The following is a 22,705-nucleotide window of genomic DNA, read 5'->3' on the forward strand; positions in this document are numbered from 1 at the left end:
GATATTTGATCCTTGCAATTCGGTTTTGACTTCAATTTGTGAAATTAGTTTGCATCATTACCATCATTAAAGTTACCTAACCATCTACTAGTGATAGAGAAGCCTAAACTAATTAGATTCAAACTCAAAATCTGAAATAGTTGATCCCTTGCTATATATTTTGAGAGTAGTGACATGATGATTGATGATGCAGACTTAATGCACTTCCAGCTGCACAAGAATAAGGGATTATTTGAAGTTAATAGTGAACGTAAAAGAGATTTGGAGATAAAATTCAATAACTTCACAAACGGCAGCAAATAGGCAGGCTTATTTTTCACAGGACAATGTATCAGATCAGTAACTACATTAGTTTTTTTTTAAATCAAATTCACATTCGAAAACATCCATAGCAACCCAACCATTTATTTGATCGAATACAGAATGGACATATTAAATCATACCAAAGAAGCGAATTTCAGCTGAATATCCAACCTGTAGCTATGACAGTTTCCAACAAACATAACCAATGGTTATCTTAAAAGTAAGAGATTTAGGCACTGTCTGAAACTTCAATATAAGGAAAAACATATCCTGTATGGTTCCAAATTTATCAGGATACCATATGAGACATACACAAAGATAACCTGCAAGCTTTGTTGAAAAGGCTACGATTTCCCCAAGAGCTTTTCAATTCAATTTATTGTTCTCTTCATAAAATCTTGCCAAAGACAACTTTTTAATAAATTAAGATCATACAAAGATGAATATAAATAACACAAATGAGTAAACAAACTAAATGGCACCTTTTTTTTGAGATATTGGTACTAAATCTGAATATATTGCTATGTATCATTTTTAACAATGAAACCATGATATTTGTAATATATCAAAACTTTTATGCAGCTTTTACATATAGCATATATTGCTCTTTTCCTTTTTGTGCTATGTGCGCAAAGTACATAAATAATTGATATCCAAGGCATACTACTACAAAATCAATCAAGATTCTAGAGAGAAGGAAAACACTTATTTGTTGATACTTGGATGTGTATGATTAGACTAGACGGAATATACAGGATTATCCATGGTAAACCAACCAAGCATTAGCAGCACATAAGTGTTTGACTGCCCAAAATAACCCTGTTGGCAAGTTATCAGAATGCCAGCAGCCATATTACTTTCCTCAATCTCTAAAATCCTCCCATAATGATTGTTCTAAATCGCAGGGGCACATGCAATTTTAGTCTCCTAACGTTAATGAGTTAGTCTGCCTCATCAAACTAAGGACATACCACAGGAAATGTGCCATTTCTCTCGGTGTTTAGCAGTCTCAGGATCCACAATTTGGTGGTCAGCTAGAAAAGAGTCCTCACATCGACCACAAAAAAAACACAACCAAAACCTCAACACCTTTGTGGCTTGAATTCATATAAACTGAAATCAGATGAGAATATGGGGTAACCCCCATTTGATTAACTAAGAAGCTGTTTAACAACCATGAGTAACAGTGAAACGATCACAGAACAGTCTCTCTCCAACTTCTCCATGACAACATTTCAAATCACCTGCCATTCGTTTTCATATAATGAAGATGAAACACTGTTCTGCGATTTATTTCAAAAGCATTCATCCGCCGTCTCTCTATGATATACCCTTCCCTATGCAGTACAGTCTGGGGTCTGTCTGGATCTTCTTCACATAATCAAAGGGAAGAAATCAATTTGCAAGAACGCTGATCGAAACCATGGGGCCAGGGCTATCATGAATTCATAGCCCACTCTCCCATTTCACTTGTTCACTAAAAATCACATTCCACCTCCTGTTCTAATCAAACCAAAACAAGTTTTATTTATTTATCTCCCATGCTTGATGAATCAAAAAACACCAAATACCCATGCACCAACAAACAGCCATTTGATTCACTTTTTATTCATAAATCATGATACAACCTCACAACTAAACCCAGCAAATGGAAACAAGCTAAAAAAATCAAAGAAAAGAGAAGATCTACTGCACACCTTCACCCAATTGTGTGTTGTTGAGCCTCTCGAGCACCAAAATCAGAGCTTGGGTGCCCAAATCCCCCTCCCCATGAGCCTTGAGCGACACATACAGCTGGTGCGCCAGCGCCAAGCCAGGCAGAGCGAGCCCCATCTTCTCACACTCCCTCAAGCAGATCCCCAAATCCTTCACGAAATGGTTCACGAAGAACCCCGCCTCGAAATCCCTCTTCAGTATCCTCTTCCCGTAGAGCTCCAGGCTCTTGGAGCCGGCCGCCCCGCCGGAGATGGCCTCCAGATACAGGCCCACATCTAACCCGGCCTTGTGGGCGTACACCATCCCTTCCACCAGCCCCACCATCGTCGTCGCGATCGTGATCTGGTTCCCCAACTTCGCGAATTGCCCCAACCCCGGGCCCCCCATGTAGTTCACCCTCCCCATGCAGGCCCAGAGCGGCTCCAGCCGCCGGACCACGGCCTCTTCGCCGCCGGCGAAGATCGCGAGCGTCGCCGTCCTCGCCCCCCGGTCGCCGCCCGACACGGGGGCGTCGATCGCGGAGCAGCCGATGGCGGAGGAAGCGGCGGCGATCTCGCGGGCGAGGGAGGGCTCGCTGGTGGTCATGTCGACGACGACGCCGCCGGGCCGGAGGGAGCGGAGGACGCCGGAGGGGCCGAGGACGACCTCGCGGACGTCGGAGGGGTAGCCGACGATGGTGAAGACGACGTCGGAGACGGCGGCGACGGCGAGGGGGGAGTCGGCGAGGGAGGCGCCGGAGTCGACGAGGGGCTGGGCCTTGGCGGGGGTGCGGTTGAAGACGGTGAGGGAGAAGCCGGCGGAGAGGAGGTGGCCGCACATGGAGCGGCCCATGACGCCGGTGCCGACCCAGCCGATCTTGGTGGTGGACGGGTGGATTGGGCTGGGGTCGGCCATGTAGCAGGAGGAGGAGGAAGAGAGGCGGGCGGTGGCGAGAGAGGGGCGGACGTGAGAGCACGACGGCGTCCTGCAGTAGGAGTTGTTCAGTAGCAGACGAGTGGGGATACCGCTTCGGAACATCAGCAGGGAAGTATTAGCAGCCTTAGTATGGGTTAGGGAAGGAGTTGGGTCTTGGGTTGCGAGAGTTTATGGCCCGTGGTTGAGTTGGGGAGGGTTTGGATTTGGTCGCTCCCTGTCCCACCACAGTCACAAAGTTTCTGGCTTAAAAATTTCATGGAATTTGAAAGGTTTGGTGTACAGAGAGTGGAATTCCATGGAAAAAATTTTCAATGAAACAAAAGCCCAAAGCCAATCAAATCCTTCAGTGAAAAAATGAGCGATAATAAGATACGAAAGACACCCTAACACAGAGTGGGTTTCAAACAGATGAAAATGAAAGGTAAACTCATGAGGTATCTGCCTCATTTTTTATTCGGTAATTATAAAACATATCCTTTGATCAGACCTAGGTTGCAACTTAGTGCACCCACAAGTTCCACTTTCTCTCTGGGTTAGGCAGACCCCCTACCAGTTATACAACCATACCCTTTGGGGTTCGAACTTGTAACGTCCCAATACAAGGTGACGTGCACTAACTGCTCCTGCCAGACAAGCGGAGCCCCCCCCCCCCCGCTGGTTAGGAGGAGGTAAATTCATTAATGCCATAAGATGAAACGGTTGAGGAGAACTCAATCTACAGAAGAGTTAAACAATTCAGGAAAAGAAATAGTGTTCTCGAAAAATCCGTGCGTTTCTCTGTAACCATACTGCCCACCAACTCAAAATCAACCAACATATGCTTATGGTGGTTGAAGGCCGCAGAGCCAAGAAGAAGGTCCCCAGCAAAGGATTCGGGTTCGACCTGGAAGGGGCCTTGAAAATGGCTTGGAAGAATTCACAAGAAGAAAAAGAGGTGGCCTGAGGACTCATTGTCCTTGAGCAGATGGCACATACTCTCAATAGAGACTCCCTTCCTCGTGAGATTATGTTGTGTCAATCGAGGGAGTTCAACCATGCAAACACCTTGGACCTTTGTGTGGGACCGTGATGTAAACCAGGAGGACCTGTTTTACGATAAGACGCTTTTATATCAATTGATTTAAGATAAGTCTGGTTTACGTTATTATATGTGGTGGGGCTCCACGACCACCATGTCTTACATGGCCCACCTCTTAAAGCCACGGACAGACTTAAAAACAAATAAACAAGCCATATAATGAAATTGAACTTTTTAGGCATTGATTTTAGGAGTGGCAATGAACTCGTTTAAACAAATCTAAACCTTTCCATGGAAAAAACATTGGACCATTAGATTCGAAAAACAAAGGAACTAAAAACTTACAAAAATAAAAAGGTGGCAAACACTCTCCCTCCGTGTGAGAGAATTGAGCCTCACAACTCAAATAGCCCATTGTTTATATGATAATTTTCTTCTTAATTAAATGTACTTTACTTATTTTTTATATTAAGAATGCTGAATCTTAAAAAAATACGCTTTGCATTTGAGAGAGTGGGAAGCTAGTCACATGAGATGAAACCATTCCTTATCGTACAAGTTAAGATTTGAAACTCAACACGAGTAAAGCATTTTGAATTTTAGGCAATGGAGTCCGAGGAAAAGAAAGCAGAAGCAATTATCTTGTCATGAACTGCTGTGTGGTGCATAACACCATCAACACCCAAAGGAAATCCATAAGGGACAAAAACCAAATACAAGTAAAATATGCAAATTCACAATAAACCAACCAACCAAAATTCAAGCCGAATTTATGTAGGCAAATTATTACCACCATTCCTTTATTGATTTTTCAAGCACCCCTCCCTTATATTGGCTAACCCCACTCCCCAACATCACCTCTTTGGAGTAAAGCCATGAAAGACCTCAAAATATTTCCTGTAAGATACATGCTCCTTACAAAAAACATATCTAAGTCCTCCATATGCTTTAATAAAGACCCGAGAGTGGCACATACTGACTCAGACTGCAGGTGAGACGCATCTCCCACCAAGAAAACGATGGTCTCTCCAAAGATCTCCACTGCACTCCATCCGGGTCTCTTTCTCACACTTCTCTTTTTCATCATCTCTCCCACCTGCAGCTGGTCTTCGAATCTTCCAGCTGAGCCATACAAGTTCGACATCAAAATATAATAACCATCATTTCCAGGGTCCAACTTTAAGAGTTCCTCTGTTACTTGCTGTGCTAAATCAATGATGTTGTGAAGTCTACAAGCACCTAGCAAAGATCCCCATACAGCACCATCAGGAGCACATTTCATGGACCTGATAAGATCTAGAGCTCCACTTAAGGGACCAGCAAGGCCAAGTCTACCATGTAAGCGTAGTGCTTAACCGTATGCATAACAGAGAAAGCTTCCATCATACTAAAATAGTACATCCCATCAGAGACCATGCCAGCATGACTACATGCAGATAAGATGGAAAGAAAGGTAACACTGTTTGGTTTAACACTGGCTTCCTGCATTTCAGATAATAATTGAAATGAGTTTTCGGCATATCCATGCATTCCATATGCCGAAATCATGACATTCCAGGAGATAACATCTCTACAAGGCATCACATCAAACAACTCTCTAGCAGCACCAAGCTTCCCACACTTTGCATACGTATCGATCAGAGCAGTGTACAGAGGCTCACCAAATTCAAGTCCCATTTTCTTGATGAGACCATGTATCCATTCTCCAAATTGTAGAGCTGCAATCTCAGAACAAGCTGGAAGGACACTCATGAACGTCACCGAGTTTGGTTTCATATTCTCAAATTGCATTCGGCCAAACAGAGAAATTGCATCGATACTGCGCCCACAACCAGAGTAAGCTGAAATAATGATATTCCACGAGACAACATCTTTGTCCATCATGCGAAAGGCAAGCTTGGCAGTGCTTAAATCTCCACACTTTGAGTACACGTCAACAAGCATATTCCCCAGTGAAGCTGCTTCGTGCATGGATCTTTTGATTGCATGGCAATGAATGCACCTGCCTTCACGCAAAGCTGCTATCTGTGAACAAGCAGAAAGTAGAATAACTAAACAATCTGAATCCCGATTCAGTCCTGCACATTGCATTTTCCTAAACAACTCCATCGACTCTAAATTCAAGTTTTTTGAGACATACCCACCAATCATACAGTTCCAAGATTCATTATCTCTTTGAGGTGCTTTATAAAAAACCTGGCGTGCAATTTCCAGATGGTCAAACTTACAGTAAAGGGATACCAAAGAATTACAAAGTAAAGTTTCAAATTCAAGGCCTATTTTGATAACCAACCCATGAAAGGTCATGCCTTGGCACATGCTCTGGCAACCCATTAACAAGCAGCTGATGGCAATTCCATCCGGCCGGATGCCTGAAACCTGCATCTTCTGAAATAGTTCAATGCATTCGGCTTCACACCCATTTCACGAATAAATTCCAATAATCGCAGTCCAAGAGAGGAGATATTTTTTATACAATTCACCAAAGGCCAACTTAGCGTCCCCACCACTTCCACACATGCAATACATCGACAAGAGTGAAGATTGAACAGAAGGCAAACACCCAATTCCATTCTTCAACAAAAATCCATGTAAACACTTCCCATCATACATTGCTCCCAAATTTGTGCATGTTAGTAGAATTCCCTCTATGGTTCTAAAATTGGGTTTCTCTCCGTTTGAGAACATCAGTCGGAAAAAATCCAATCCCATCACATTATTCCCATTCTGAACATAGCCCACAATCAACACCGTCCAAGGGACGATATCTCTAACAGACATTTCGTCAAACAATCGTTGGGCATCGCTCATTCTCCCACATTTCGCATACAAATACATCAAAAAAGAGAAAACTACAGGATTGGTACCCAAAATACCCAACCTGAAGGCGATCACATGCACAATTCTTCCCTCTTGCAGAGCACAAAGCTCTGCACAGGCGGCAACGACCATGGGGAAGGTGAAGTGGTCCAACCGGGCACCGGAGAGGCGCATCTCGTAATAGTAATGGTGGGTGTCCTCGAACAAGCCATTGGAGAAATGGGTCTTAATGATGGAGTTCCACAAGAAGGTATCTCGTTGGGGCATTTAGTCGAACAGTTGGGCAGCAACTTTTGTGCCATTGAAATCGGAGTAAACGGAGATGAGTTTGGCTGTTAAGAAGGCGTTGTTAGAATGGCCGGTGGAGATGATCGTCGAATGAACTCGCAGAAGGGAAGGAAGGTCGGAGATGGAGATCAAGAGGGAGATGAGGTGTAAGAAGAGGGAGGAAGTAGGCACGCTGCAGTGACGCGGTTGTTGAATAGAGTAGAGTATTGGTCTGTGTTGGTTGGTTTTGAGAAATAGCATGGCTTTCACACTTGAAGTTTGCTTTCTCCAATTATTGATATAGGGCTGCCTATAAAAAAAAAAAGTCCAAATGTAGGGATTTCAATGGGTCGGGCTCGTATTGAGCATAGTGACAAATATCGTGATATTTACGAAAATCTCGTGAAAAAAAATGCAAGAATTACTTTGAACGTTTTAAACGGCTAAATCTCACGAGATTTTTTTGTGACATTTTCTCGTGATATTATCGCAATATGTTTGTTACCCTTTTTATTTTACACGATTTCAAAACTCTAAAAACCTTAAGTTTACAAAAAACACAAATACTTTGTTCTGTTGCAAGGGGCGACAGCTAGCGACTTCAATCAGTTCATTTCTCTCTCTCTCTCTTCCTCATTATTTGTCGGTTCTCTAGTAATACAGTTACTTACAATATCCAGTTATCCATTCTACAAGAGCAATACATGCCAACCCTTCAATTTGGTTCTTGTTCCTTTCTTTATGGGGCACAACTGATCGTGGGTCTTGTTTTGTTCTTCCTTTTGGAGTGGGACTCTCTTTTCTTCCTGCTTCTAAAACAAGGTATGAATTTTTTTCTATGTAATAAAGACAATAATTGCTTGTTCTCGATTTTGTAGGATTCATTTTTTTTTATAGGCAAGCTGGGTTAATTTGATCCTCACCAGTTACACAACATACTGTTGGGGTTTGAACTTGCAACGTCCCAACAGATGGTGGCGTGCACTAACAGCTCTTACCAAACAAGTTGAGCACCCCCGTTGGTGATTGTGTAGGATTCTTGTAGCAACTGTGGTCTTTGACAGATTTTAATAATTGGGCATCTATTTTTGCTCTAACAAGCATTTTTATCCTCTTTTTGCTTGAATTATGCCTATGGTGCATAAAAGTTGTATTCACATGGTAAGTAAGAATCAAATTGTGATGAGATGCATCTCACTTGAGAAAATGACATAGTAGAACCATTTGTAGCATAGAGTTTACAATTGGTTAACATAATTTTTTTGTTGTTGTCATACAAAATGATGCTCCTAATCTATCGACCGGCATGTGTTAGGAACAAATACATCTGCAAGGGGTAGGTTTTGTTATATGTCGATTGCAAGAAGGTTGAGGGCCCTCTAACCCTACAAGGAGTTGACTTTGTTGTCCACTCTTCATGACTAATGCATATCCATTGTAATCACAAAGCAATGAACCTGTGGGTAGTGTAATCTAATACACACACTCAAGCAAGCCCACATAGATTTTGGAGACAAGCAAGAAACATCCACTTTGGGAGGTTACTACGACCTTAGCATGTGAAAGCAAGACATTAAGTGCAACAGTATAAGGTATTACGACCTTAGCATGTGAAAGCAAGACATTCAGTGCAACAATATCAGTAGTTTGATCAACTCCCTGCCCTATAGAAAAAAAATGAAGAAAAAACATAGTTTTACCCTACAAGAAGAAATTAAGGAAATCTTTGATCGTCCTATAGATGCTTGGCTGGATAAATTGATATTGTTTTCTTCTCTTTCTATATATAAAATCAATCTTGATCCTTTTACTGGTAGCACCCTACAAGAAAAAATCCTCAACTATCATTCTAGATGAACTTGTGCCTGTTTTGATCAGAATTTACAAGTTAAAGCCACAAAAAGAAAACAATATAAAATTGCATGATTTGTTGTCTATACCATAAGCATCTCTTTTGAAAGTGCAATATTTTCTTGTAAGGATGAGCTGATTACTCCTAATATTTTCACCATCCCAAGAATAAAGGTAGTCACCGTGGAGAAGCTTTGAAAGTATTGACATTGCCAGCAAATTATACATCCAAACCAACATGAGAAATTTCATGAGGTAATTTAAACGGGAAAATTTTATGATTTGTCTCATGTGCTGATCATCATTTTGGCAAAACGTTATATTTTAAGGTGTGCCAATTGTGTCATCCCAAAACACATTCCAGGGATCTTTGCAATAAGTACAAATTTGGCTATGAAAATGTGCAGTTTTGATTAAAATATGCAAAATGTTCTTTTTTGATATATTTTGCTAAATATTTGATATGTTTTAAAGTGTTTTGATGTGTTCTATATAAGAAAAAATATGGGAAGACCTAAAGATGCATTACGAATCCATGCTACACTACAATCAAATGGTTGATTACTTTACAATTATTATAAGGTAGACTTTCATGGGAGAATAACAAGATTTAAGTATCATCTTGCAGGCATACCAAATAAGGATGTTGTTGCATGTGAGCGTGTAACATCATATGCAAAACATCTAGTATTGTCTTCAATTAATGAATTAGAGTCCACGCCATAACTAAAAAAATCAAAACTCACAAGTTATTTGTCTTCTATTGGAAGTGGCTCAAATTCTACTTCTATAAGAATTTCTTTTACTTCTCCAAGTATAGGTATGGATCAATGAAGTACTTTAAATGCTTTTATAAAGAAAAAAGAGAAAGAACATACAGATATGTGTAGCAAAATGTGTTATCATGAATAATTTACCTTTTAGGTTAGCTAGAAATAATGCATTTAAGGAGATGATTAATGCCATTGTAAAGTGTGGACTTGGTTATACCTCTCCAAGTAGTGAAACAGTTAGAACAAAATTGCTTCAAAACCTAAAAAGATAAAGTTGTAACATTTATTGATGAGGTCAAAAATTCATGGTCGATATCAGGATACACTTTAATATATGATATATGGATAAATAAGAAAAATCGTTCACGCATAAATATTTTGTCTTCATTCCCTAAAGGCACAATATTTTTGAAATCCAAATATGCTAAAAGACCAAAACTGGTGAATATATTGAGGAGCATATCAACTACTATTGAAAAAATTAGATCAGCCAAGGTAGTTCAATTTGTGACATATAATGACTCAAATTAATTGAAAGCAAGGGCTGCATTAGAGGTAAGATACCCTCATATTTTTACATTATCTTGTGTTGCACACTGTATTGATTTAATACTTGAAGATTGTAATAGATTGCCTAATTTCTCTCATACATCATTAGATGCAAAAAGGATTACAAGCTTCATATATAAATCATAATTAATTTTGCAACTTATGAGAAATTATACAAATGATAAAGATATACAAAGGCTTGGAGTTACTCGTTTTACTACTAATTTTTTAGGTTTGCAATCTATATTGAAAATGAAAGATAAGCACGAGGTTTTTGGTTGCTTCTTCTGAATGAAAAAATTTAGAAAATGGTAAGAAAGCAAAAGGCAAATATGTTACTGATATTATACAAGGAGAGGAGTTTTGAGAAAATGAAAGAGAAATAATAGCAACAACAGAACCACTTATAAAACTTTTGAGGATGGTAGATGAGGATGGTTCTACCATATCTTACTTGTATGAAGGTATAAATCATATTAAAGAAGAAATAAAAAGTTTTTATAAATGTCGAGTAGTTAAGTATCTACAAATATGTGACATCATTGATAGTCGATGGGAGGTCAACTTGAGAAGTGACTTATATGTTGTTGTTTAGTATTTAAATCCATAATTTTTTTATAATGGTCTTGTGAAGATGAACACCAAAATCATGGAAGGATTTAAGAAAATGCTGAAAAAAAATGGTGAATATGAAAGAAAAAAAGAATGAGCTTGCTTCATATTTGACTTATTATCATTCAAAGATCCAAAGATCTTTAATGAGATTACAATATCTCTTCTCTGTACTGCACATCTACGTAAGTTTCAATTTTGACTTTTATTTTCAAATATATTATCAATTTTTTATTACTTGCTTTTGTTTTCATCAGATATATGGTGAGAGATGAGTGAAGCAAATGTTTCTATTTTGCAGAATATAGCAATTAAAATACTTAGTCAACCATGCAGTGCATATGTATGTGAAAGAAATTGGAGTGCATTTGAAGCGGCACATACCAAAAAGTAAAATCATCTTGAGCCAACAACTCTTACTGATTTAGTTTACGTGTGCATGAACATGCACATGAAGAAGACTTCAATTAAAAAAAAAGTAAAAGATTCTCGACCCATTGTATATGATGACATTGATGCATTTGCATATGGCTCAGTTAAAAAAATGAATGAAGAAGAGAAAATAGAAGATGAAGAAGAGAAGGATGAAAGCATTGATGACCAAGGAATTGATGAAGACACTTTTGATTTCTTAGTTAATAGCAGTTGAATAATTTTTTTTTGTATAAACTTGAATCATTATTATGTGTATTTTTTCATAAACTTATGGTCATTTTGTTTTTGTTTTTGATACTTGATTATTGATACTTAATGTATGATGATTTAGTTGATGCTTGATACTTATTTGAATGAAAGTACATTTGATGTACATGTTTGATACTTATTTGATGCTTGATAGTTTTTAGATATGGTTAGTGGGATTGAAAATAGATTTTATATTTTTTAATGTAAAATTTAGTTAGTTTATTTTATTTGTTTTTTATTTTTTAGATTTTTTAAGAATTTATTAGATTTTTTTATTTATTCTCAAGATTTTTCTGAAAAAAAACTCGAGAAATATTCAAAAAGTTGAAAATCTCTCAAGAAATTTACTGTCGAGAAATTGTCATTTTAAACTTTGTCATAATGGTATTGAGTACCCGACCAATGTTGTCAATATCAGTATCGGCCCTGAATCGTTTAGCCAACTATTCATGTGTATCGGCCGATACCAATACTCAAGTGAATCATTTTGAATCTGCCAAAAAATAATTTAAAAATATTATGTCAATTAGAACGTGACACATGTTAAAGCCATTAAAAGAATATTAAAAAAACAATATTTATTAAAAAATAGCCAATTCAGGGGTGAATCATATTTATTTTCTCCCGATACGATACTGAAAACATGTTACCCGACTCAACCTGAACCTGAATTCTCGAATATGGGCACGAAAAATGCTGACTTCAATATTATTTGGATCGGCATGAACCTGACTCGAGTAATATGTGAGTGGGGTTTGTGTTGTGATTTTTCTCCAATATCTTACCTGACCTGGCTTGACTCAGTGTTTTATTTGTAGTTTTAGCAAAAGTAAGCTCGTTAAATTATCTGGACCAAAATTTTATTTTTTGACAAGACAAAGCCAAACCCAAACCCGGACCCAAATTTGAACAACTAGTTATTTAAGCGGGTTTGGGTACACCCAAATAGATCAGATACCTGACCGGTTGACAGCCCTTTATCCAAATAAATGACTTGTGGGAGTTCCATTTTGTTGATTAAGTCGAAGTTTGTATAATGGGAAATTCTTTGTAAAATTTAAAAAAATGGAATCTTCTCGTACTATTCCAACTGCTGTATGAAAGATTTTCCTGCTTTTGTACGATTTGGCCAGCCGTATATATGAAATGTTTGGAGAAAAAATGGTGGTGAATTTTTTCATAGTTGTACGCCCCATGCTTTTCATATGACATGAGTAATCAAATTTTATGAGAAAAGATTTACCAGTTCCAAGGCATAGCCTAAACCCTCTCTCTGTTTTGGAGAATTCAAAATAACGCCCACACGTTTTGAACATCATTCCATATGTCCCCTGAATTCCTTGACTTGCATTTGCCACAAATTGCTCATTCAACTGGGATAATTAGATGGGTAGGACCAGGAATGGCAGTGGACAGGGAGTAAATGGGGCTCCGCCCAGTCTCACCTTGTTTGGACCAAGGATGGAGGACATGAAACGGGGAATAGACCCAAGATGGGGTTAAAATCAAAACCCATGTGGGGATGAACTTACTCTTGCCCTCGTCCCACCTTGCCTCTCCCTGTTCCATCGTTAAGAAAATTATTATTATATTTTTATACATATTATAAAATCTTATATATATATAAAATCCCTTTTTCGAATCTCTCATTTCTCCTTGCTTTTTTCTAACGAATCACGCAAGCTCCCATTTCTCTCTTCTCCTTCCCTCTAACAGTGGAATGGAAGGCGATACTGGCAGAAGGCAAAAGGACTGGAGAAACGGGACCTCACTCTGCCTCTCCCCGTTTGAACCGAGGATGGAGGACATGAAGTGGAAAATGAACCGGAATAAAGGTTAAAATCAAAACCCGTGCAGGGGTGAAAGGCAAAATTTTAAGACGGAAAGGGAGTGGAGACCTTGTCCTCCAGCCCCGACCCCCGGTCCACTGCCATCCCTAAGGCATTATCATCACCAAAGGGTCTTATGCTCCAATGGGTTATCCTCCCACTGGCCTATCAAAACAAAAGAAAATAATTAAAAAATGCACCTAAGTTTGGGGTGATAATAGAAAACATAAGTTTTTAATATTACTAAAAAACACACCTAAATTTTTTCATCCATCAAAATTTTCGGTAAACGTGCGTTGCAATTACCAAAACTTAGGTGCGTTTTTATTATTGGCAAAATTTCATATGTACTTTTGATTTCTTTAAATAAAAAATATTATTGTTAAGGTAAATCAATAACTTTGTCCTATTAACTAAACCTGGACTAGGGACAACCCAAGTTAAAATAACGAAAATGTGTTTTTATTTAACAATGAATAAATTTAAGTGTATTTTTAGCAATATAGAAAACTTACGTGTGCGACTCCGCATGGTTGGTAGGAGCTGTCAGTTCTAGTCTCCCTGTGGTGGGACGTTGCAGGTTCAAAACCCTAGTTGTACGTCGAATAATAACTGCCTAACCCTAGCTTGCCTTTCAAAAAATAAAATAAAAACTTTAGCCGTGTTTCTTAAAATTATTTTTCCAAAAAAAAAAAAAGTTAGTCATCAATCTATTTTTATAACAAGTACAAAAACCAGTGCACTACTCACATGATTAAGAAGTAGAGGAAACGATTCTTCTTAACTTTGGGAGGATGCGGACAGCATTAGTTTTTTATTTTTATTTTTTCATCTGTCCTTATAGAAGGGATTCACATGGTTTCTTTAGTAGGAATTAGCTTTTGGATCGCCAGATTACAAAATAGGTTTTTGATGGATGTAAAAGATCAATGACCCACAATTTTCTTGATACAACAGCTGGTTCCTAGCAAATGGATCATGCCCAACACATTTGTTGGGCTTGATTTGTAAAAAATTGATTCGAAACATAAAAAAAAACTAGCTGCATCTACACACTCCAATCTTCTTCTTTTTTAATGCAGTTTTACCCGATAGCGGATTTTGAATCATGGGTGAAAAAGGGTGTGCATGGCGCATTATTCAAAACTTGGCCCAAAAAGATTATCACTGGATCTTTATCATCCTTAATAAAACTTATACTGTCTTCTTCCAAAAAAAAGAAAACTTATTTATAGTTAATAACGCTTGATGGGTTGGCCAGATCCTGACCAAATCTGAGTCCTAATCCAGCCTACAAGAATTTGGTTGGGTCAAGTCTGGGTCTAGGTTCATAAACCATATTTATTTCAACTTGACCCAACCAACCAAAACCATTTTGAGGCTAGCTTCATTCTGAACCATTGTGAGCCAAACATGTTTGCAACACCCTGTGATTCTTGGATTTTCTTTGCTTTCTGTGATTGCAAGTCACAACCATAACACTTTCCCAAGTTTTTTTTAGATAGGCAAGCTGCGGTTAGGCAGACCCCACCAGTTATACAACGGACCATTGGTTTTTAACTTGCAACGTTCCAACACAAGGGGAGATGCACTCACAGCTCCTACCAAACAAAAAGAACCCGCATTGGTAACACTTTCTCACGTTTAGTGAAACATGAGAAAGTACAAGTTTGTGATTGTGATTTTCATTAAGGCTTCTTTTGTTTCATTCTCTTGGAAATGCTTTACCTGGGAGTGAGCAATGATTTCTAAAAAGTACTGTCATCTCAACCCGTGTTAAAGGTTTTCACGTGAAAGCTTTCACAAGAGGCGTATGAATTGATTTACTTATAAAAAAGTGATTGCTGGTAAGAACACAGGGCCTCACTGGTGCCAGCAGGACACTTTTTCACCATGATGATTTGATGTTTATTTCATTCATGGTGAAAAAGCATTACATCAGGAGGTTGCCAACTCCGCATTGTCCCATGTAATTAAGTTGCATGAAACAAACAAGGCCTAAAGAATGCTCCACCCTTAAATCGTGTAAAAGTTTGAGTAACTCTTATGATCAATAACAATAGCTTTTGGTTTCTCCCTTGTGATTGCTGATGTTACAAGTGACTGGGGTTGTCAATGAGCGAAGGTGGACAGAGTTCAGCTTAGGGTAAATCTAAATTCCAATCCCTATACAGTCGAGTACTCAGATTGGGTTAATTTTAAGGGTTTTTTGCAAACTGGTATCAGCTGCGTTACAGCCGATTTGCAAAATAATCTGTAATAGTGATGAGAAAGGCTAGGACTGATTTACAAAATGCAAGGCAGGGACTATTTTACAAATCGGCTATAAGGCAGGGACCAATTTGCAAAAAAAATCCTACAAAGTTCTGAAAAAAATTGAACCTACCTCACCAACCTGGTTTGGGTTGGTTCTAGGCAGAAGTGTGGATTGAGTTGGTAATATTGATCAAAATGCAGCTTATGTTTCACATCATGGCAAAATGAATGAGGAAATATCACAAATGGTTGAGGAACACATGTTCTCTCTCTCTCTCTCAGTGCAGTTGCCAAAACTTCAAACTTTTGGTACCACAACAAACTACTCAAGAAGTTCCGTAGGAGTTCAGTGGGTCTGGGGTGAAGGTACTGATCCCTTCATTCTAGGCTCGACTCCCACGGGTGTGCAGGTGTCCTTAATTGGTGGACTCCGTAAGGACTTGGGTGTCAGTGACCTCACCTAGGGTTTATTTACCTTGCGTGGGGTGGACTCATTAAGCGACCCGGCAAGAGTTCCTCATCAATCATCATTAAAAAAAAAGTATGGTGTGAGTGCCTATAGTATCTACATTACTTGTTAATGAGCACATATTAGCAATGCTCCCAGCCCCCGTTGGTAATCTATACTTGTCTTGGTAATCTACACGATGCACCAAGCCTTCTTTACAAGCGCAAACGGGCACAAGTGAGCCAAGCCAGAGAGCTGCTGCTCATAGACACGGCCGTCTATGTACATTCCTTGTTAATGAACACATAATCAGACATGAACCTCAAATCAGTACCAAAATTTTTTCATGTTTACGAGATTGCTATTACTATCCTTGTGTGAAGGTGGGGAGTTTGTGATTAGCTTTGCATTCCATGATGCCAAGCATACCTAAATTCCAGTAGAACCCTCAAATTTCCTAATTTCTTGATTTTCCTAGTACGAACAGGCCACCCGATGGTGTCCGCTGATGCCATAAAAATGATCTCCAGCGACTCAATGTTCTTATTTGTAGTAGAAAACTCGATAATACAGAAAATTTTGGGAATTTTTGTTGCATCCAAACATACTCTAGAGTCTGGACGGCTTATTCAGGCCTGTCAGCTGGAGTTATCAAGAAGTGGGATAAAAAAGCATAATGAACACTGGCTTGCTTAACCCCTCAATATCAGGAAGACAGCAATAACTAAAGGGGTTGTTCTTTATCTACCACTGAGAGAGAGAGAGAGAGAGAGAGAGAGAGAGAGAGAGAGAGAGAGAGAGAGAGAGATGATTTACACAAATCTTGATGACTCTACTTATATATATATGTTCTGATTAACAGTGCTCTCTTAACAACAACACACAGTTGCATAAAATGGGAACATCTTGTTTTGGTGGCACAGATGTGGCTCGGAAATTTCAAATCCCATATTTGATCTCTGTGTACTTGCTCTTGATCCACCTGAAACTGTTCTTCACAGAAGCCTTGATCTTACCTTCCATGGCATAAACCTTGTAGGAAGCAACCCTCCTCTTCCTCTTCAGTTCGGGATCGGCCGACGTTGAGAACTCGTTCTTGCTGCTAGGCCCATTGAAACTGTAAGAATTTGATCTGCAGCTTTTGTACCCAAAACTCCCTGAGAAAGAAGAGTACTCTGGAAATGATCTGCACTTCTCCATTGGAGTCTGCCAAGAAGCTCTGAGGTATGACCACTTGTTGATGCACAATGGTGGAGTTATTGGGTTGCATGCATTTAAATGAAGCATAGCATGGTTTGGAATATGACTACCACTCAGAGAACCATGGGAGATCCACATGTCATGTTGGAGGCATCTTCATTGATCCTTTAATCTGGACCTGTGTTTAGGGAAGAGATGTTGCAAACTGTTGGTTCACGTGATCAAAGGCCCTACTTGTATACACTGCAATCCGGCAACTAATTTGGTTTGATGGGTCACCACAATAAAGAGGGCACTAGTATCGTAACATTGAGCCTTAAATGTACTTATTAAATGCTGTTAGAGAAGTACAATCACAGCATGTTAATATCCTAGTAAAGTAAATACCTGCAGGCAACCAATGGAGGCCCTGCTTGTTTGGTAGGAGATCTCAGTGCATGTCACCTTGTGTTGGGACGTTGCAAGTTCGAAACCCAACGGTTCTTTGTATTACTGGTGGAGGGGTCCACCTAACCCCAGCTTACTTATTAAAAAAAACCTGCCGGTAGATCTTGCACAAGTTCTTTCAATTCATTACAAGTCCTTCAGTACTAGCCAAGAGTAAATCGGGGCCTAGTCAAACCTGGTTGAGCAGCCAAATCAAATAAAAATATCCATGTATCTAAAACATCATTACTGTATAATAAATAAATCACCTAACCTCTAGGTATGCACCAAAGTTGACAGCTGACATATACCGCTTTTTCATCATGCTTGGGACAGACTAATGGGTCGATTCCCTACTTGAGAGGGTGGGAATCCAACTTTTTCAACACATCATAAACCCGCATAAGATTCTGAATGCATTAAAAGGAAAAGTGGGGACATGGTTTGGCTTTTGCTCCGTAAGACTCTCAAATTTGGGGTTGGTCACTGAATAATTGCTTAATGGTGGAGAAATTTGAAACGCAGCAAGCCTGAATCGGCTATTTTTTAATAAATATAAAAAAACACCAAAAAAAGTAATATTATTTTAAAATATTTTAATGATTTTAAAACGTGTCATGCTATGATTGACATGTAATAATTTATTAATATTTTTTGACCAATACAAAGTATTCAGTTGAGTATCAGTACCAGCCCCGATACAGTTGGATCAGTGGCCAAACGATTTAGAGCCGATACCCATACTGACAACATTGGTTTGCTCTAAGAGCAAGGCTTGAGATTTGAGAGGAGAGAGGTAAGTAGATTGTGCCACACTATTACTAAGTGAAGCATGCAAACTTGTCTGCCTAATATCATGTGCATAAAGTGATAAGTGATGATCCTTTATGCATGAAGAATGGAAGACCACGTGGTAAGCAGGGTCTGCCTAACCCCAGCTTGCCTTTAAAAAAAAAACAAAGAATGGAAGACCATGTGATTTGAACAAAAGAATATTTAACAAACCCCGGGGAATAGTATGCAATAAGAGAGAGAGAGAGAGAGAGAGAGAGAGAGAGAGAGAGAGAGAGAGAGAGAGAGAGAGAGAGAGAGAGAGAGAGAGAGAACATCCCAAATGTCTGCTTTCAACCGGACATTTTTAATACCCGTAGCTAACAAGATACGATATGCTCCTCTTGATGATGGCCAAGAAGAAGCAACCATATGCCCGTGTAACCAGCACCAGTCAATAGAAAAAACAGAACCAATAGAAACAAAAGTTAAAGCAAAGCACATGGTTTTTGAATACAGCTTACTAAAGCTAAAAATGGTAATCTTTTTTTTGTTGTGTATGATTACGAAAAAAAAAAAAATCTTTCTCTCCTAATTGAATTATCCTGAATGGAACATAGCAGGGCATGTTTGGGCTCGACTCATTTACTAGCGGATTGAGCTTGTAACTCGGCTAGTGTTCATGTTTACTGGAGCCAACCTGAAGCTTGGCTTAGTCCTTTAATATATATATATATATATATATATATATATATATATATATATATATATATATATATATATATATATATATATATATATATATATATATGCATGACTTGGCTTAGTCATGGGCAAACTGGGCTGAGTCATGCTAAAACTAAGTTGACTGGGTCGAGTCAGCACATGACTAGGCCGAGTTTTGTACACAGAAGAGTTGTACTGGATATTGACACAGTAAAGTCACCGGGTTGACTCGGTCGGCGAGTTTTCAAACTATAATACAAATCGATCATGAACAAGTTTGTGACAAGCCAAACCTAACAGAGTCACGAGCTGCTCTGTTAGTTAACCAGCGTTATAGACTCCTATCCATTGGGCAGTACACCCAACTTCCAACTTGCAGCAAGAAAAACCTCCGGTAGTTTCTTCCGTTAACTTGGTGAGACTCACAAATTGCACCTACCGAATGAGCAGAGCCTCGTGGGCAAAAACATAATGTAATAAATACATAAAACTATATTTATAACAAAACAAGTCTGCATTTTCTAACATACCTAAAAAAATAAAAAACCACTAACCACTCATCTTTTTTTTTTTAGGGAAAATGGTAAACCAATTACTTTATAAAGGGAATGGGAAAGATAATACATTAGCGGCGATTAGACCGACGAGGAATTGGCCTGCAATTTTACAAGAAGATCCGGGTAATTGCGAAACATGGGGCTAAGCGCTACGGTTTCCACCGTCGCCCATTCTGAATTGAAAATTATGTCGTTTTCTCTCTCACCAACAACCTAAAGTATAATTCCATCTTCCAACTCTGATTACAAAAACTCCATATTAAAGTATTTATACTGAAAACAAAAATCCTAATAATAAATCCAATTTTGGAAAAATTCGATATTCAAACCACAAATGAGTATGGGTTTGAAAGGTCTCACATTCGGAAAGACAGCAGAGAAAAACAGAATAAAAGAATGATTTGAAAAAAACAAACAAACAATCAATACGTATGGAGGATTTAATTTGGTTTTAATTTTACAAAACGGGGTAAAAAAATGAACATATACATGAGATTTTAGTATGGGAAACAAATTAGAATATAGGAACAATGAGATTCAAATTCAAAAGTCATTATTATTCAAACCGAAGATCCAATCCAATTGGATACGCAATGTAGTTTTTTTTTAAAAGCATTTGTTTAAATATAAATTTTCGTGTTCTAAAGGCTTCTTTTAAAAGTACACATTTTTTGTCATTTTTTTGGAAAAGATGGAGTTTCAATTACTTTTTTTCATTTTCGAAGTTTTCTTCAAAGGGAACATGTTTTAAATGGAGTTTTGCTATGTTCTTGCCAACTTATATATATATATATATAGCAAACTGAAGCACCTATTAAAACAATTTCTAGATAAGTTAGGTCCTTATTAATAAATTTTAATGGACAGGTGGTTAAATGTAAAATCTCCACAACTTAGGCAGCTATATATGAAAGCTTCTCTAAGTAAATTATAAATCAACAAAATTCAGCCCCAAGGGCGTTTGACCTAGTGGGGTAGGCCCTTGCCGCTAGCTAGAAAGGCGGTCAAGGTTCGATTCACATGAACGTCTCCTTTCTAAGCAAGCCGATGCCGAACATAGGCCCTGGGGCAGCAGGGGTCCTAGCCTCAAAGTTTTATGCTGCCGACAGGTTGACCCTATGACAGGCTGAGCCAGCACGATCAAGTCTTGATGCTGGGTAGAGTTTCTTTGAGTAATAAATAAAAAAAAGGTCTACCAAATTCAGTCAGTGATGTATTTATTTTTATTTTTATTTTTTATTTTTTTTTGGATAATCCCAGAGTGCACCTAACTTGGCTGGCCTCAGGCCATATATTGGTTAATTTACCCCCATCCTCAACCATCACCAACCACACATTTGGTTGGCCTCTCGTGTTGGTAAAACCGTTGGGGTCTCCACTGCCCACCGGAGAGTACACCCATCTTCATCTTTGCGGCAAGGGATGCCATCCATGGGTTCCGAACTTGTGACATCCCATCAACTTAGTGACATTCACAAGTCGTTCTTACCAGATGAGCAACCTATTTGTTTTGTTTTATTAGGACAGTGACATACTTCAACAAAATCAACAAACTAATAATTTAAGTTATCAAAAGCACACGCAATCAAAATATTAGCCAGTTCACCACCCAGGTGGTATCCTTTAAGTGGTAAGTGGGGTCCTGTGCCAAGCTGAAGGCCCAGGTTCGAATCCCTCTGCCACATGGGGCATAAGAGATATCTGGTAGGGGTCTGCCTAATCCCAGCTTGCCTATACAAAAATATATATATTAGCCAGTTCATCAAATTTTATCTTTTTCAGTTGAACCGGTCCAACCCGGCAGGTCCAGTCCAGTTTTCAAACATTGAATGGTAGGTTACTTTTTTAAGTACATTGAATGAGTTTGCGTGTCCAAACTTTGCAGAATTGCAGTATGCTCTATCTGGTACATTTGGATAAAAACAGAAAATCCATAATGTTAGGGATTTTGTTTCGAATTCCTTTTTTAGTAGGAATAAAGAATACTTAATCTAGGAAGAATGTTGATGAGACAGAAGGCTGTGCAAACGGGAAGGATTCGGGGCAGATCTTGCTAGATCTTAATCTGAATCTGAAACATAAACAGTATATCCAAATCCAGTTTCAAATCCAAATCAGATCTGAGGAGGTAAGGTTGAATATTTGAATCCAAAATACATGTGGTAACACTGAATACTAAAAAAAAATGAAAACAAGCTATTTACATATGAAAAATGCAATCTGGTCGGATTTTGATTAGGATCAATTCCTGATCTGACTTAAAATGCTGTGACCCAAATCCGAAAGTAACCCGATTGAACAGAACCGAGTCCGACGCAAATGCACATTCATATTTTACTTAAAGGATCTATATTTTACTTAGATCAGATATCCGACCATATCTGATCCATTTGTAGCCCTATGAGAAATCCATATTTTTAGAAAAAAATCAGCATTTCCATTAGTAACAGGAATTTTGGAAATCCAAGAAGTTCTAGATTATCACTGACCTGAAACATATCTTAGGGGAAACTGTTTACAGCAAAGAGAAACTAGATGCCAGCAGATGTGCTGCAAAGCTGCATAGCAATGTTGTCAGCATCGATATCGGCCCGTATCATTTGGTGAACGATTCAGGTGAATAGGCATACTCAAGTGAATCATTCTAAATTGACAAAAAATTAATTAAAAAATATTACATATCAATCATAATGTGACACATGTTAAATCCATTAAAATAATATTACAAAATATTTAAAATAATATTAAATAATTTTATATGTATTAAAAAATAATATTACAAGAAATCTGCAGATTAGCGACAGATGTAATCCATCGCTAATCCGTCGCAAATTCATCGCTAAATAGTTTAGCGATGGATAACTTTCATCATAATTTTCTAGTCGCTAATTAGCAATGGAACATATCTTTCTTTACTTTCGTCGTTAATTTGTGACGGATTAGCAAATGTCATGATTCATCGTTAGGCCGTCACTAATCCGTAG

At 38.5% G+C, this 22,705-nt stretch overlaps 3 protein-coding genes and 1 pseudogene across 6 annotated transcripts; all 4 read right to left on the reverse strand.

The window, feature by feature from the left end:
• Positions 1-86: 86 nt before the first annotated feature.
• Positions 87-3,059, reverse strand: LOC149848019 (6-phosphogluconate dehydrogenase family protein). 4 transcript variants are annotated; one of them, XM_090010204.1, is made up of 2 exons: positions 2,001-3,059; positions 87-210 (listed from the first exon to the last, which is right to left on the reverse strand). In XM_090010204.1, exons 1-2 carry the CDS (start codon positions 3,034-3,036, stop codon positions 152-154), a joined length of 1,095 nt encoding a protein of 364 aa, XP_089866330.1. In that variant the 5' UTR covers positions 3,037-3,059; the 3' UTR covers positions 87-151. The 4 variants fall into 4 exon arrangements, with proteins under 4 accessions (XP_089866330.1, XP_089866321.1, XP_089866344.1 ...); XM_090010195.1 differs by lacking the exon at positions 87-210 and adding an exon at positions 1,414-1,674; XM_090010218.1 differs by lacking the exon at positions 87-210 and adding an exon at positions 1,414-1,801.
• Positions 3,060-4,787: 1,728 nt separating this feature from the next.
• LOC149848020 (putative pentatricopeptide repeat-containing protein At3g11460, mitochondrial) lies at positions 4,788-5,234 on the reverse strand. The gene has a single exon (XM_090003027.1). It carries the CDS (start codon positions 5,232-5,234, stop codon positions 4,788-4,790), a length of 447 nt encoding a protein of 148 aa, XP_089859153.1.
• A 26-nt stretch (positions 5,235-5,260) lies between these two features.
• Positions 5,261-7,039, reverse strand: LOC149848021 (pentatricopeptide repeat-containing protein At4g39952, mitochondrial pseudogene; annotated as a pseudogene).
• A 9,839-nt stretch (positions 7,040-16,878) lies between these two features.
• Positions 16,879-17,305, reverse strand: LOC149848022 (uncharacterized). The gene has a single exon (XM_090010229.1). The coding sequence runs from the start codon at positions 17,239-17,241 to the stop codon at positions 16,981-16,983; it is 261 nt and encodes an 86-aa protein (XP_089866355.1). The 5' UTR covers positions 17,242-17,305; the 3' UTR covers positions 16,879-16,980.
• Between the last annotated feature and the right edge of the window lie 5,400 nt (positions 17,306-22,705).

Source organism: Nuphar pumila, chromosome 1, assembly GCF_984573655.1.
Source record: "Nuphar pumila chromosome 1, dmNupPumi1.hap1.1, whole genome shotgun sequence".
Lineage (NCBI taxonomy): Eukaryota > Viridiplantae > Streptophyta > Magnoliopsida > Nymphaeales > Nymphaeaceae > Nuphar > Nuphar pumila.